The sequence below is a fragment of the Abramis brama genome, assembly GCF_963993115.1.
Source record: "Abramis brama genome assembly, chromosome: 16".
NCBI classification, from domain to species: Eukaryota; Metazoa; Chordata; class Actinopteri; order Cypriniformes; family Leuciscidae; genus Abramis; species Abramis brama.
Window position 1 is genome coordinate 11,645,281 of NC_139978.1, and position 16,447 is coordinate 11,661,727.

General features: G+C 39.2%; 1 protein-coding gene and 1 long non-coding RNA gene across 6 annotated transcripts in view; one reads left to right on the forward strand and one right to left on the reverse strand.

The window, feature by feature from the left end:
• LOC311065892 (dematin-like) overlaps nt 1-16,447 on the reverse strand; it is a 75,924-nt gene that overhangs the window by 11,955 nt on the left and 47,522 nt on the right. For 3 of the 5 annotated variants that reach the window (XM_084086739.1, XM_084086736.1, XM_084086737.1), the window contains exons 3-9: nt 11,009-11,056; nt 10,782-10,862; nt 8,957-9,094; nt 7,879-7,926; nt 6,499-6,637; nt 6,366-6,410; nt 6,122-6,271 (exon numbers count right to left, since the gene is read on the reverse strand). In XM_084086739.1, coding sequence (XP_083942865.1) covers nt 6,122-6,271; nt 6,366-6,410; nt 6,499-6,637; nt 7,879-7,926; nt 8,957-9,094; nt 10,782-10,862; nt 11,009-11,023 — 616 coding nt within the window. In that variant the 5' untranslated portion in view covers nt 11,024-11,056. The remainder of the gene's footprint in view (nt 1-6,121; nt 6,272-6,365; nt 6,411-6,498; nt 6,638-7,878; nt 7,927-8,956; nt 9,095-10,781; nt 10,863-11,008; nt 11,057-16,447) is intronic. The other 2 variants (XM_084086740.1, XM_084086738.1) reach the window with 1 other exon arrangement.
• On the forward strand, nt 2,014-2,680 carry LOC311065894. The gene is made up of 3 exons (XR_014602990.1): nt 2,014-2,155; nt 2,266-2,348; nt 2,548-2,680. It is a non-coding gene; the product is annotated as an uncharacterized lncRNA (long non-coding RNA).

Genomic DNA, 16,447 nt, shown 5'->3' on the forward strand with positions numbered 1-16,447 from the left:
GAAGTGTTTCTGGGATAGGAAGAGGAAACCCACAAATCATGAGAGAAAAGGCTTGTCTCGATCTGTGCTCTTGTTGCTTAAGCAGTGGGGGAGAATTCAAGAGAGAGAGGGGCTGTTGTTTAGAGTCATTGACGATGTGTTCAATGGGGAATGCCGACAGTTGCTGCTCCCTGCATGTCTGGTCAAGCTGGTGTTGCAAAGTGTCCATGACCAGATGGGGCATCAGGGCATTGAGAGGACGCTGAGCCTGCTCAAGCAGCGTTGTTATTGGGTTGGGATGAGTGATGCTGTGGATAAGTGGGTGAAGGAGTGCCAGCGATGCGTGTTAGCCAAAATGCCGCAGCCGAAGATACAAGCACCTTGGGCCCCGTTCTTGGCGTCACATCCATTAGAGGTGGTTGCGATGGATTTCACCACACTAGAGCCTGCATCGGATGGGCGGGAGAATGTCTTAGTTGTAACCGATGTATTTACTAAGTTCAGCCAGGCGTTCCCCACCCGCAATCAGAAGGCAGACACTACAGCTAAGGTCCTTCTGAAGGAATGGTTCCTTAAGTATGGTGTGCCACAGCGTCTTCACTCAGACCAGGGGAGGAACTTTGAGAGTGCCGTTATTGCAGAACTCTGTAAGCTGTACGGGGTAAAGAAATCCCGCACTACGCCACATCACCCCCAGGGAAATGCGCAGTGTGAGAGATTTAACCGCACTCTGCATGATCTCTTGCGTTCATTACCACCTGAGAAGAAACGGAGATGGCCAGAGTACTTACCTGAGCTGGTGTACGCCTACAATGTGACTCCCCATTCTTCCACCGGTTACTCTCCATACTACATGCTGTTTGGAATGCAGCCACACTTACCAGTAGATGCCTTGCTGGGTCAGGAGACAGGAGGGGAGATAGAGCCTACCTGGTTGTCTGTCCATAAGGAACGGCTTCAGGATGCACACTCTAGAGCACGAGAGTATGCTGAAAGAAAGGCAGCGGACCGTGTTGCCAAGCGTGAGAATGTGGTGTATTGTCCAGAGGTAGCAGTGGGTCAGCAGGTGTATTTACGATATCGTCCTCCAGGAAGGAACAAGATCCAGGATGCCTGGGCTCCCACGGTGTATATGGTAGTTGAGGTGCATGGAACAACCTACACCGTGGAACCGGTGGGAGGTGGTCCTGCAAAAAGAGTGCATAGGTCAGACATCAGGCCCTGTCCAAGACCAGTCCCAGTGCCGATGCCTAGGAAAAGAGTGACACCTGTAAAAGTTCCTACCTCGGAGTTGGTAGAAGGGATGCCTACACTGGATGCAGAATGTGTGCTGGTGGAGGAAACCAGATGGACTGAGGAGGATCCAGTGGACAAAGTGCTTGGGAGGTTGCAGCACCCAGTGGTGCAGCCAGAGGATGATGCTGAAATAAGAGAATTGGAGGGCAATGATGGAGTGCAAGTAGATGATGAGGCGAGTATAGTAAGACAGCTCCCTCAGCCCAAAACAGAAAGAAAGGATTCATCATTGGATGTGGTGGTGACTAGGCCAGTTCCTGTTCCCCGAAAGCCCAGGGCAGAGAGTGCCCAGGTGGATGTACCCTGTCCTTCACCACGCAGGACCCAACGGTCTACTGCTGGGGTTCATAGCAATCCAAACAGGCTGCCTAAATCGGCTTGCAATTCTGTGTCTTTCAGTCCCGATGTTCTTTCCCAAGTGTTAGCTGGAATAGTTTTGTATACATCTGGAAAACTACAAGGAGTAGTGGATGATTAAAGCATGTTTGAAGTCATCGAGGACGTTGACTGTAGGCAGGGGAGAGTGTAACCGGGGCAGGAATAGCCTGATATTTGATTAATTCCCTTGGTGATTTGCCCTTATGTTTTGCTTTGCGCTGTCCCCTTTAAGAGTGTGTGCATGCGCAGATGAGAGAGAGCGCGTCAGACTGAAAGAGAGCGCAGTTTGAGACAGAGTCACACAGAGGGAGAAATAGTCGATTAAACTGTTAAAGAGAGAACATTTCCAGTTTGATATTGACTTGTGAATCTGTGGTGATAACAGCCGTGTGATATTGTCGAGTGTATGGTTGATTTCGCTGCTCATACGAGTGTGGTGTTCCTGCACGTGAGAGATCTTCCGTGGGGAAAGGAAATACAGAGACGTTGGGGAAGATTGAGCGTGAGTTACTCTGTAATATGTTATAGAAAGTTGTTGAAAGGTTAAATAACACGGTTTATTTCATATATTAATGCAACTTTGAGTAATTATTGTTCTTTATGCCGTGTTAGAGGGGAGAACAGCCACACGTGATATTGCACGTGCACCAGCTGCCACGTGAGCTTTTTCTGTGCGCTTCAAAGTCTCAATAAGAGTGAGTTTTGATCATTTTATTCTCCTAAAGTGTTTATGTATAAGTTATAAAGAATATTTGTACCTTTGTTCGTGTATACTATTTTTCTTGTGTAGTTACTGTTTGATTTGAACAGAAGGGGTCAAACTGTGTATTGTAATGTATTAATGTGGTGAAATGTGCAGATTTCTCATGTATGCTGTTTTATTTCTTTCATTAGGCACATACAGGCCACTACCGTTGTTTTTGGCACTCATTTTATTTGTTTCTGAGATTATCAATGTGAAAACCACCTTTTTATTTGTTTTGTTTTGTAAGACTCTTATTACTTTGTTTTCTGCACTCATTGGAGTCAGTTTGATAGTTTATTTTGTTATGCCAATTTCACTTATTAATTGGAATGGTTTCTAAAATGCTTTTCTCTTGAACAAAAATATACATTAACGCTGTGTCTCATTTGAGGCTCAGTCAGGAATAAAAGAACCCGTTTTCTTTAGATGTTATGGCTGTGTCTTATTTCCTGACATAACGTTTGAACGGCCACATATATATATATATATATATATATATATATATATAAAATAAGTATTTGAACACCCTGCTATTTTGCAAGTTCTCCCACTTGGAAATCATGGAGGGGTCTGAAATTGTCATCGTAGGTGCATGTCCACTGTGAGAGACATAATCTAAAAAAAAAAATCCAGAAATCACAATATATGATTTTTTAACTATTTATTTGTATGATACAGCTGCAAATAAGTATTTGAACTAGGGATGTCCCGATCCGATCACGTGATCGGAAATCGGGCCCGATCACGTGGTTTCAGACTCGATCGGAATCGGACGTTACCTCCCGATCAGGACTCGGATATATTTGTATATATATTCTCATTATTTTTTAACACATCTATAGTTATGCGGTGGCACAGAGTTACGCCGGTTTCACACTGCACGCGTTAGCAGAGCGTAAAGCAGCGCAGGAGCAGTGCATATGGTGAGCAGGAGCAGGACACGCGCGTTTTGCTTTCACACTGGCAGCGTTTGTCACGCGCAGCTGAACCGCGGGTTGTGTACAGAGAGTACTGTATAATGGATAAGTTGGCATGGCTTTTTTTCGTTTTCAAATACATTTAAGAGAAAAGACTTGTCAAGAAGCTTATTTTATTAATAATTTCATTTATATAACTTTTGGTTCATCTTTGTTTTTATTGTTATGGCAACAAGTTTGTTTTTGGACATTTGTTTTCTTTTTAAATTGCTGTTGGTCATTTGATTGACTGTTTAAAACACAATAGATATCATCAATGCACTTTTTGGATAAAACTGCGGTGTATTTTGGCCATGATCAATGCATTGCCACTTTAATTCAGCAAAAGCGGCACAGCAAAAATAGACTCGGCGCCGAAACGATCGCGGCACTGCTGCTCTGCTCTGCTACGCACTGCCGCACCACCTCTGCGTGCGGTGTGAATGCTCTAATCTGTTAACATGGGCGGCGAAAAAAAATACCCTCTGCACGCTCTGCTAACAGTGCAGTGTGAAACCGGCATAAGAGTTAGGAGTGCAGTTCCTAAAAGCACATTACTGGCTTTGCAAACACTGTGGCACTTTTATTTTTTATTTGTTTACATGCCTGCCGGGTATTTTAAGTTGAGGTTCTATTTGTTTATATATTAGACTTTTTTTATATTTACTGTTGCACTAAAGTGCAAAAGTGAAGAATTTATGTTATTTATTACTTGATTGTTCAAGCTACCTCACAGAAGTGCTCTGTTTGTTGACAGAGTTGTTGAATGTTAAAATAAGGTGAATTAAATAAACAAGTAATAAAAACTCAGTGAGTGTTTTAGCGCAATTTTCTGACGTCATGGGATCACAACACTAAGAGATAGTAAATCTTTTTATGTTTTTTTTTTTTTTTTTTTTTTTTTTTTTGTGCGTTCCCGAGATTAGACATTCCTTAACATACTGCCGAAAACCCGAAGTCTCTAGGTGGTCTGGTTAAGGAGTAGATAGAAGTGCAAGATTGGTGCGCACAGACAGAACAGAAATCATGAGTTAACAATCGCAATTTTGTCCGTTGGAAAATTGCGCTAAAAATAAGGAACATCCTGGATCTGTTTTTTCGCTCTTCTTCTTTTTTTATGTATTATAGAAGTATCGGATCGGGACTCGGTATCGGCAGATACTCAAAATCAAATGACTCGGACTCGGACTCGAGGGCAAAAAAACCTGATCGGGACATCCCTAATTTGAACACCTGTCTATCAGCTAGAATGCTGACCCTCAAAGACCTGTTAGTCTGCCTTTAAAATGTCCACCTCCACTCCATTTATTATCCTAAATTAGATGCACCTGTTTGAGGTCGTTAGCTGCATAAAGACACCTGTCCACCCCATACAATCAGTAAGAATCCAACTACTAACATGGCCAAGACCAAAGAGCTGTCCAAAGACACTAGAGACAAAATTGTACACCTCCACAAGGCTGGAAAGGGCTACGGGGAAATTGCCAAGCAGCTTGGTGAAAAAAGGTCCACTGTTGGAGCAATCATTAGAAAATGGAAGAAGCTAAACATGACTGTCGAGCTCCCTCGGACTGGGGCTCCATGCAAGATCTCACCTCGTGGGGTCTCAATGATCCTAAGAAAGGTGAGAAATCAGTCCAGAACTACACGGGAGGAGCTGGTCAATGACCTGAAAAGAGCTGGGACCTCCGTTTCCAAGGTTACTGTTGGTAATACACTAAGACGTCATGGTTTGAAATCATGCATGGCACGGAAGGTTCCCCTGCTTAAACCAGCACATGTCAAGGCCCGTCTTAAGTTTGCCAATGACCATTTGGATGATCCAAAGGAGTCATGGGAGAAAGTCATGTGGTCAGATGAGACCAAAATAGAACTTTTTGGTCATAATTCCACTAAACGTGTTTGGAGGAAGAAGAATGATGAGTACCATCCCAAGAACACCATCCCTACTGTGAAGCATGGGGGTGGTAGCATCATGCTTTGGGGGTGTTTTTCTGCACATGGGACAGGACGACTGCACTGTATTAAGGAGAGGATGACCGGGGCCATGTATTGCGAGATTTTGGGGAACAACCTCCTTCCCTCAGTTAGAGCATTGAAGATGGGTCGAGGCTGGGTCTTCCAACATGACAATGACCCGAAGCACACAGCCAGGATAACCAAGGAGTGGCTCTGTAAGAAGCATATCAAGGTTCTGGCGTGGCCTAGCCAGTCTCCAGACCTAAACCCAATAGAGAATCTTTGGAGGGAGCTCAAACTCCGTGTTTCTCAGCGACAGCCCAGAAACCTGACTGATCTAGAGAAGATCTGTGTGGAGGAGTGGGTCAAAATCCCTCCTGCAGTGTGTGCAAACCTGGTGAAAAACTACAGGAAACGTTTGACCTCTGTAATTGCAAACAAAGGCTACTGTACCAAATATTAACATTGATTTTCTCAGGTGTTCAAATACTTATTTGCAGCTGTATCATACAAATAAATAGTTAAAAAATCATACATTGTGATTTCTGGATTTTTATTTTTTTTGATGATGTCTCTCACAGTGGACATGCACCTACGATGACAATTTCAGACCCCTCCATGATTTCTAAGTGGGAGAACTTGCAAAATAGCAGGGTGTTCAAATACTTATTTTCCTCACTGTATATATACTGTATATATTATAATATAATACAGCAAGCTTTATAGGGCTAACTGAACTGTAGTTGGTGTTTCTCCAACAATTCCTTAAAATAACCAAAAAAAATTAGATAGTGTGAGAGTGTATTACCTATAACAGCTAGTGAGGGTGGACAGGGCCAGTATTCTGTCTCTATCTTAGAGGGCAGGTTGGGGTCTGGAGGCTGGGCGGCCGGAAACTTCGATGACTCGATGATTAAATCCTCCATGTGTTTAGAGTGCGGGACAGCTGATGAGACATCTACATCCATTCAAATACACATACATATACTCAATATGCTCAAGAAAATCATTTACTTTGAATCTGACATAAGAGCAGAACTGATATTTCGTACCTTGTTTATATATAGGCGGCTTCTTGAAAATGTTGCTTCCGTTGTCTGGAAGGAAAAATTACGGTTGTTTAGTTTTAGTGTGTGATGTTCCCTGAGGTTTCATTGCTGTTTGTGAGGGGCTGTAGTACCGAACCTGGCCTGTGGAAGTGCTGTTGCTGATGTGGGACTTTTGTGCTGACGGTGATGCTTTTACTCAGCTGCGTTGAGGCAGGAGAAGAGCTGCCCGATGACTTCGGCTCTGACCAATCCCGCACGTCCTTTGATAGACTGTTCTACAATTATACGTAGAAGGGCTGTGTGATTAAGAATCATGCAGAGAGACTCTAAAGCAGATCATAATATAGTTTGATCTTTGAACATGGTCAAATATCTGCTGCAAGGCCACTGGTGGTTTATTGCTTCAGTATTGAAGTTTTTAAAAAGAACAAATCTGATGTTTTCAACTGTGTTTAAAAAAAACAAAAAAACAACTTTAATTCATTTCATATTTTGTTTGATTTATATGTGTGGTATAAGTATTTAGGAACACCTTGAGCATATTAAAATTCTGTCAAAAAAGTAATAAAAAAATTCAATTAAAATTGTAACTTCTATTGAATCTCATGCCAAGTGGTGGCACTGGTGTCTTGCGGGCTGAATTCCAACTAAAGCTATTTAAAATAGCATTTTTCTAATTCTTGAATAATTTATAATTATAATTAAAAAATAATTTATAATTAATTTGTCACAAAACTATTATAAGACTATTTAAATGAATCAATTAAGTTCTACATTTACACAATCGTTCAAATATTTGGGGCCTGTAAGATTTTTTAAATACTTTTTAATTTTTTAATATTCTTTAAAAGAAATTAATACTTTTATTCAGAAAGGACATTTAAATGTCAGTAAAGACATTTAAAATGTTAAAAGATTTCTTCAAATACAGTAAATGCTCTTTTTATTACTTTCTATTTATTAAATAATCCTGAAAAAAGTATAACCATTTCCACAAAAACATTAAACAGCAAAAATTGTTTTCATCATAGATAAAAATAAGAACTGTTTCTTACGCAGAATATTAGAATGATTTCATGTGACGCTGAAGACTGGATTAATGGCTGATGAAAATTCAGCTTTGTCAACACAGGAATAAATAACATTTTAAATATATTAAAAAAGGAAGTTTTTTTTAAATTGTAATACTATTTCATAATATTACTTTATTTCTGATTAACTAAATGCAACCTTGGTGAGCATAAGAGTCTTCTTTCAAAAACATTTAAAAATCTCAAACTCCAAACTTTTGAACAGTACATAATTTGTAAACTAAATGTCTGTTATTTGTGAACCACCCTGTTTTCATTACACAACAATTACTTCCGGTCCTCTAATATGATTGGACAAGCCTCATAGCAAGAGTGCTGATAAAATATAAACAGCATATAAACCTACCATTCAGCTGACAGATATTGCTGCATATGACTTATTTGTAATTTTAACCTCACAGACAGACATGTACTACACAACTTACCTCTGGAGATGATGGAGGAGGGGAGATAGAGCGAGGAGATAATGACCTCTAAAGAGAGAAAAAGAGAGTGAGGTCAGTTGTTGGCAGTAAGTGAGATATCTAGGCATTTCCACAGACAGGTTTACAGTTAATGAAGCGTAAAGCTTCCATCACAGCAAAACAAAAAGGAAATTACATTGGGAGAGCCGAACTAACATGACGTGTGTGTGTGTGTGTGTGTGTCTGTGTACTGATCTCTATCCAGGCGCTCTGATGGCTAGACATCACATCCATCAGGAAACTTACCAGTGAACACATCACACATGCTGACAGACAGACATGTAAGGGGCCCAAAGTAAGACCCCCCCCACACACACACCATTATACCACCACCAGCCTGAATCATTCATACAAGGCAAGATGTATCTATGCTTCATGTTGTTTACACCAAATTCACACTCTACCATCTGAATGTCACAGCAGAAATCGAGCCTCATCAGACCAGGCAACGTTTTTCCAATCTTCTATTGTACAATTTTGGTGAGCCTGTGTGAACTGAAGCCTCAGTTTCCTGCTCTTAGCTGACAGGAGTGGCACCCAGTGTGGTCTTCTGCTGCTGTAGCCAATCTGCTCGACATGTTGTGCGTTTATATAGATGCTCTTCTGCAGACCTCGGTTGAAGTGAGAGTTTATTTGAGTTACTGTTGCCTTTCTGTCAGCTCGAACCAGTCTGGCCATTCTCCTCTGACCTCTGGCATCAACAAGGCCACAGAACTGCCACCCACAGAACTGCCAGCCACTGGATATTTGATCTTTTTCAGACTATTCTCTATAAACAGTAGAGATGGTTGTGCGTGAAAATCCCAGTATATTAGCAGTTTCTGAAATACTCAGACCAGCCTGTCTGGCACCAACAACCACACCACATTCACAGTCACTTAAATCACCTTTCTTCCCCATTCTGATACTCTGATGCTTTGGCATATCATCTTGACCATGTCTACATGCCTAAATGCATTGAGTTGCTACCATGTAATTGGCTAATTAGATATTTTAACGAGCAATTGAACAGGTGTATATACTGTATATATATACATACCTCTGAGCGATCCATTGGTGAATAGCTGAAGTGGGGCTCATACATCATCAGGTCAGGCCTCTCGATGTCTAGAATGGCCTTGTCTTTAGGTATAGCTGCTAGATCCTTATACCCAATCACTTGATTGTCCATTTTGGCCTGTAGAAATCCAAAATATGAAAGGAATCGGGGAAATTATTGGCAACCTCAGAGACATACGGTACATCTCAATCAGCTCCCTAGCTCCCTAGGTCGTGAATCACATTGTGTACATGAATTAGGCACTGGTAAGGACAGTAAGAACCTTGTCTCACTACACATTGGGTCACTGATGATGACGACATGACAACATCCTTACTGTATAACGTCACTACTGGAATTTATGAATAACAGCAGAACTGATTTATTTTCTTATGATTTTTGTTTCGTGCTTCAGAACTTCCAGTAAGGGAACATAGTGAGCATCGATTCTCCCTGGTTTTCACTGTGCATTGTGGGACTTTTTAGTGAGTGAACGTTTCAGTACACTGGAAGGATATTTTGACTGAGACAGCCCTTAACTCTGGTGCTCCTTGCATGGTGGTCAAAAAAGACAGAATTTTTCTTTTTTTCATTTCAGTGAAATGAATGTACTATATTTTAGTTTGATGTTTTTTTATATTTTGTATTTTTAAGGGATTTTATGGTACTAAATAATTAAATATTTATGCTGTATTTTCTATCCATATATCCATTCCATCTATGAAATGAAACTTAAACTGTCATAAATATTGATACTTAAGTTTGGTCTCTTTTTAAGACACATGGCAGATTATTGCTGATGTCAGAGTTATGTTTAGTTTTATTGCATTTTGGTTTCGTTTTCCCTGTACCCGTTTTGCCTGTGTTCCCAGTCATTGTTAGTTTCGTGGTTGTTAATTAGGATACACACCTGTTCCCTGTTCTATTGATTATCCTCCCTTATGTATTTAAGCCCTCAGTTCTCCCAATTCTTTATTCGCTTTTGTTGTTAGCTTACGTGGTTGTTCAAATATTTCTTCTGTGTTTTTGAGTATTGCAGTTAAAGTCTGTTTCTGCTTAATTCTCTGTCGTCATGAGTTTACCACAACCACACCATGACAACTGAAGTAAAGTTATAAAAAGTGAACTTAAATAAAGTTATAGAAGTTTAAGGTTATGAAATTGTTATGAAAAATACACAAAAATACTATTAATTGTTTTAATATGAAATCTACATTTTCCAAAACATGTTTTACTCTAAAACTGTGAGAAAATAAAAGCCATAAATCGAAACAAGTTTGTTCCAAATTTGAGGGTGATATCGCAAAAAAATTAGCTTCAGTAAGATTTTGTTTGGCACCGTACCAAACTAGATGAAATTTGCTTCCCATTAATTTTCAGTGTGATCATTTTTGACTGTGAGGACTACAAGTGAGACATTTTTTTTTTGTAGGACCATTTAATTATTTTTATTTTTTAATGTACATCATGTTCATAATTTCTTTTCTGTTCACACAGCAGTGCCAAAACCTTTTCCAAGTTTTGTACCATTCCAATGAAGTACAAAAACAAAATGTAAAATTTTCAGTCAAAAATGACTGAAGAGCACCAGAGAGTTAAAATGGCTGATTCCCTGATCAGTGCCCTGACTACTGAACTAGGGAGCTGATTGAGAGGCACCCATAAACATACTATGGAAATCTATCTTTTAGCTTGAAAGAACTTCATTTGTTGTTGCGCCTAGTTATGTGTGGGCCTAGTTATGTTTATTCTTAAAGTAGGTCTATTCAGTAACAACTGGAAAGCGTGCAGAGAATTATATCTCAGCATGCACTGCTATACATACCACTATAGTGACTGCTGGGGTTCCAGGACCACCTCCTGCACGTAGAGAACAAACAGTGCCCGGGGAGGTACTGGCCGATTGCTGTTCACATACACACAGGTCAAAGGTCAAACATTACATTAATCTTTTTATTTGTTTTATGATGATCTATTATCTTATTTTATTATGAACAAATAAGAAATCTACTTAAAAACAAATTTGATATAAAAACGTTGGCTTTTAATTACCTTATGCAGCATCATTTTGAAAGAGAAAGCACTCCCTTTATGAGGTAACTGTGGAAAGAGAAGAAATTGTGGATGAGAACAAGGCTTTAGATGGATGTCAATGGCCTCTAAAAGACTCAAAGCAGATGTACGCAAAGTTAGATTATGTGTATAATGCTTTTCACAATACACATTGTTTCAAAGCAGCTTTACAGAAAATCATTCTGTTAATATTTATAATATCTTAATATCTTTACATTTTAAAATGGTTTACATTTTGTGATGATGCAAGAAATCAAACAGTTCTGAAAGTATACTGTATGTATGCAGATATATAATGTACATATATCTGACTTTATATATAGAGATAATAGTCTATAATTTTGTGATTATATCACTTAGCCGAGATTTGTGTGACCAGGATTGATTTACAGATGATTTCTAACATCACCTTCACCAACTTTAAGTCAAAAGAACCTAGTAGGTTGCAGAAAGTTGTTAATACACACAAAGTACAGAAAAGTCCTTCTGCAGTCAATAGACTATGAGCACAATGACAGTGTTTCTCTGGGCTTTTCTGATGGATCGCAATACAAAAGCTTTATTCTAGCATCCAGTGAATCTTTTGTATTCTACTGAAAAGAACACATTTCTCACAACCCTGCAGCATGCCTGTACGATAAAACACGGCTAAAAATAAAGGAAGCAACTGGATGGTTCATATCAGAAATACAGAGAAATATGCCAAGTCATGTCAAGACATCTTAATGGTTCCCATAATGGAGCCAGCCAGACCCTGTCAGTGTGATGTTTTTTAAGATGGACAGAGGTCTGAATGGATTTCTGTGACTAATGTATTCAATTAAAGCAGCACTATGCAGCTTTGCTGATTTCTTCGCTGTTTTCTCGCTTTTTGCTCGCGGGTTTCTCTATAGAGCTCCCCCTACAGCTTCGGAATAGATATTTGACAACACTGTCGTCAAGACTCATTGGCGACTCTCCCCCCTCCCATCTTCTCCCGCTGGTCATGTGCATTTGTTTTCAAAGAACCCAGTGAACGCACAGAGCCATGTCCACTGAGGTATGTATGATACACAGAAGGCTAGCAAGTAAATGTTTAGATAGTGTATGTGTGCAGTGCCGTAAAGCAATTCGTTACATCGCGAGACCTGGGCTGGGTTTCCCGATAACGTTGTCTCTTAGCGCGCTACGGAGACTCTTAAGGTATAACTTAACTAAAGGTATACCATTTCTAGGCGTGTTCCCCGAACCACACCTTAGGAAGCTGCTTAAGATATACCTTCTTACGTGCGACATTACCCGGTGCTGTCCGTGGTGATGGTTCTGAATTGGTTGATATTGATGGCTCGAGAATCAATTATTCTCTCGTGCAGGGGCTGTTTCACTGCATTATGTGAGAAAGCGGTGTTCTTTATTAAAGAAGCACTTCAGAAATAGTTGAAATTGCATTTATTAGGCCTCATGGGATATTATAAAAAATAATCCAAACTATAATAGCCTATAATAGCCTAGCCTACATATTTTTAAATTGTATCATATATTGCTGCCATAATAACCATTTAAAATTTTTACGTGCTTTCTTCTCTTTCCCATTTTTGTTCGCTGAGGTGGAGCTGCGATGAAATATTGTTCTTGTAAATAATTTCCAGCATTTCCGTAATAAAAGTGTACATCTTACGTACGGTGCTCGGCAGTGATCAAAAAGGATTTAAACAGTGGATTTTTAATCTCTTTTTGTAAACTCGGAGATGTGGATTCAGACGGCAATTAAATTACCACACGACCTGTTTGTCAAAAAACAGTAGGTACTAATTTAGCCAGGGATTTTTACGTGGGTTGGGTGAGAAAAAACACTGATATTATGGATTCAGATGGCACTAAAATCACCGACTTACCCCTGTAAATGTTTAAAATACCGTATGAACCCATGAGAAACAATTAGTGTCCGAATAGGACTTAACTGACAGTAGCCTATGCTTTCACTGGCCTTTAAAAGCGCTCTTTAATTAAATTAATAATATTGTATAATAATATAATTAAAAATCTAACAACAATCAGTGTAATGACAATTTTATTCTTTGCATGAAAACACTTGAATTAGCCTAATTGAACACTGTCTGGGTGCATTAAAACTTCAGAATTATATTCGTATAGACCTGCAACAGTGATAAGGTAAAGCTTAGAGCGAACGTATGACTTACAGAAGGTATACTTAACTAAGAACGTTTCGGGAAACACATATTAACGATAAGGTACAGCTTAAGGTGTAAATTAAGAACGACGCAGCGTTAAGGAGGTTTTGGGAAACCCAGCCCTGATATCACGCGATACTTCCTCGCCGGCCCAAAGTTGCAAGTGTGCAAGTGTCGAGACGACCACCATAGAGCCCTGCATTTCAGCCCGAGCCCGACGGGCCCCGACTTTTTTACGCCCCTAGGGCCGGGCTTCGGGCCAATTTTCACGTCATAGTTCACATGCGGGCCGGGCCTCGGGCCTTTTTTGAGTTATCCTTCTTTTTATATTTTTAGACATTAATAAAAAAAAATATGAGAAGTTGACGTCGACGATAGAAAAACAAACATAGAAAGACATTTAATAACCTCATAACTTTCATAATCTTATAATTACACTGACATATGATTGACATGACAGTCGCACGCACGCACGCACACACACACACACACACACAGGTTTCCCGTCAGCGGAACCAACGATTCACCTCATGTGCAAATAATGGAGAATATTAAGAGAAAAATCGCAAGTGATAGAAGAGAGGACTGGGTTAAAATCTTCCACTGTGGATGCTATTCTTTTTCTCCACGATGCTCTGTAAAAGACTGTTCTAACTTTTCGTTTGATTGGACTTTATTTTCGTTTAACTGTTGGAAACTACTGATGTTTTTCGTTTTTCGTTCGATTGGACTTTATTTTCGTTTAACTGTTGGAAACTACTGGAAAAAAGAATGGCCATGTTCTGTGGTGCATTTTTGAGGTAAGATAACCTGCAAGTTTGTTTTTGATTTATTTAATTTAATTTGTTTAGATTGACTATTGCTCATTTCGTTTGCGAGCGCTGTTGCGAGCAGCCTGAGCCTGCCTCAGTATTTCAAAAAAAAAAAATACTCACTGTGGTTTAATAAATAAACATTAAACTAACTGTCTGTGTGATATGCTTGAAGTGTTTTATATCTATGGATTTTATTGTAGCTAAGTAAAGTATTAGCGTTGATTTGAGAGGCTAAATTGATCAAACATGTTTTACTCGCTGTTGGCTCGGCTTGCTTGGCCGTCATTTTTTTTTTTTTAATGCTTCAAACATTTGTCTAAATTAGCTTAATAAAGAAATGAAATGAAAAGAAAAGAAACATAACTAACAAAACAGACATATTTTAATGGCAGTCTGCCGCTGTAAAAAAAAAAAAAAAAAAAAAAAAAAAAAAACGGGCTCGGGCCGGACTCGGGCTGATAATTCTGATGAGCTGTCGGACACGGGTCGGGCTAGGGCCTGAGCGTCTCGGGCCTAGATTTGAGGCCCGTGCAGGGCTCTAGACCACCATTCAACCCGAAAAATGTCATATAACCATTCCAATGACTCCGAAGCTGTTCAAATTAAGCTAAAAAAACTGCATAGTGCTTTAAGAGCTTTAGGTTGGTTTTTAGGTTAGGTCTGTTCTGGATTTGACAAAGAAAAACAAAACAATCAATGCATAGTCAAGGAAACCAATAGGAAAGTCATATCACAAATGATATCTCTTTTGTATGATTCTCCATATATTCAACAATGTCACGGACTGATATGTCATTTTCTTGTTACTTGTAACTATGCCATTTCTGAATATCTTTAAGCTGTTTTCCTCAGCAAGGCAAATAAGGGTCTATGTCAAACTAATTAATGTCATAAACAAGCCAATTAACAGGAAATTCGTTCTTAATGCATACAGTCAATTTATTTTTTGGGGTAAAAAACAAACAAACAAACAAAATGCTTTAAATAGCTCTAAATATTTACATATTACAGCACTGCTAAAAAGTCTAAATATCTTATATAACTTTCCTTCTCATGTAAATGTATGTAGTTCTACAGATTTGAGATATTTTCACTTGAAAACACCCTAAAAATACTTTGTTGTTGCACATTTTTCCTTACTAGTTCAACACTATCTAAATTAATTTTAGGACAAGGAAACCTGAGACAAAATAATACTTGAATAAAACAACTGCGAACTTCAATGGTCAGTTCATACTTAGAAGGGAGGGGTTACTATGTGAACATAGGTGGACATCAATGACATGTGGAGTCCCACAAGGCTCAATTCTTGCACCACTCATGTTCAGCTTATTTGGTCGCACTGACCCAAATAATGAGAAAGAGCCAAATTGCTTACCACAGCTATGCAGATCAGACACCCAGATCTACTTAGCCCTATCGCCTAATGACTAATGAAATGAACAGCTGGATGTGCCAATATTAATGGACTCCTCATTGGCCTTCCCAAAAAAACCATAAGACAGCTGCAGCTCATAGGGAACGCTGCTACCAGGATTCTGAGCAGAACCAGAAAATCTGAATATATTACACCAGTCCTTGGGTCTTTACACCGGCTCCCAGTTACATTTAAGATTGTTTTTAAAGTACTGTTAATGAATCACTCAATGGCCTAGGACCTCAATACATTGCAGATATGCTCACTGAATATAAACCTAACAGAGCACTCAGATCATAAGGATCCAATCAGTTAGAAATACCAAGGGTTCACTCAAAGGACGGCGAGTCCGCTTTATAGTTAATATGCCCCCCATAGCTGGAATCGGCTTCCAGAAGAGATCAGATGTGCTCCAACAGTAGTCACATTCAATTCAGACTCAGACTTATTGCACTTTATTTTATCTATGTATCCTTTTTTTATTATTTTGATTCTAATTGGTTTAATACATTTTAAATTAAGGTTTAATCAATGTCTTCTTCCTTTGTAATTGTTGTGATTATTTTATGATTCTTTAAAAAAAAAGAGAGATGGAAGGTTGGGGGAGGGATGTGATGGAGATAGAGAGAGATGATAAAACACATACACATCCCTGCAGTCAGCACAGACGGATAGCGTGACAGACGACTGTGCCTCCCTTCCCCCATTTAACCAGGAACTATGTCAAGTGTAAGCTACAAATCCTGTCAGCTGTCTTAAAATGAGTAAAGTCAGGGTTAACACTGAGACTGAGGATTAGCGTGAGGAAATAAAAGTCCAGAACATTACCGGAAAAACATATTTACAGCCTTTATTCCATTATCCCATCACTCAAAATGTATTTTTTGCTTCATTAAAAATAGCTAATATGACACAAAGATTATTGTGTGCAATCAGTTTATATTTGTTAATTTTAATACACTGTAAAAAAATTCTAACCCTCCCAAATCAAAAATTTCAAGTGACCGATAACATC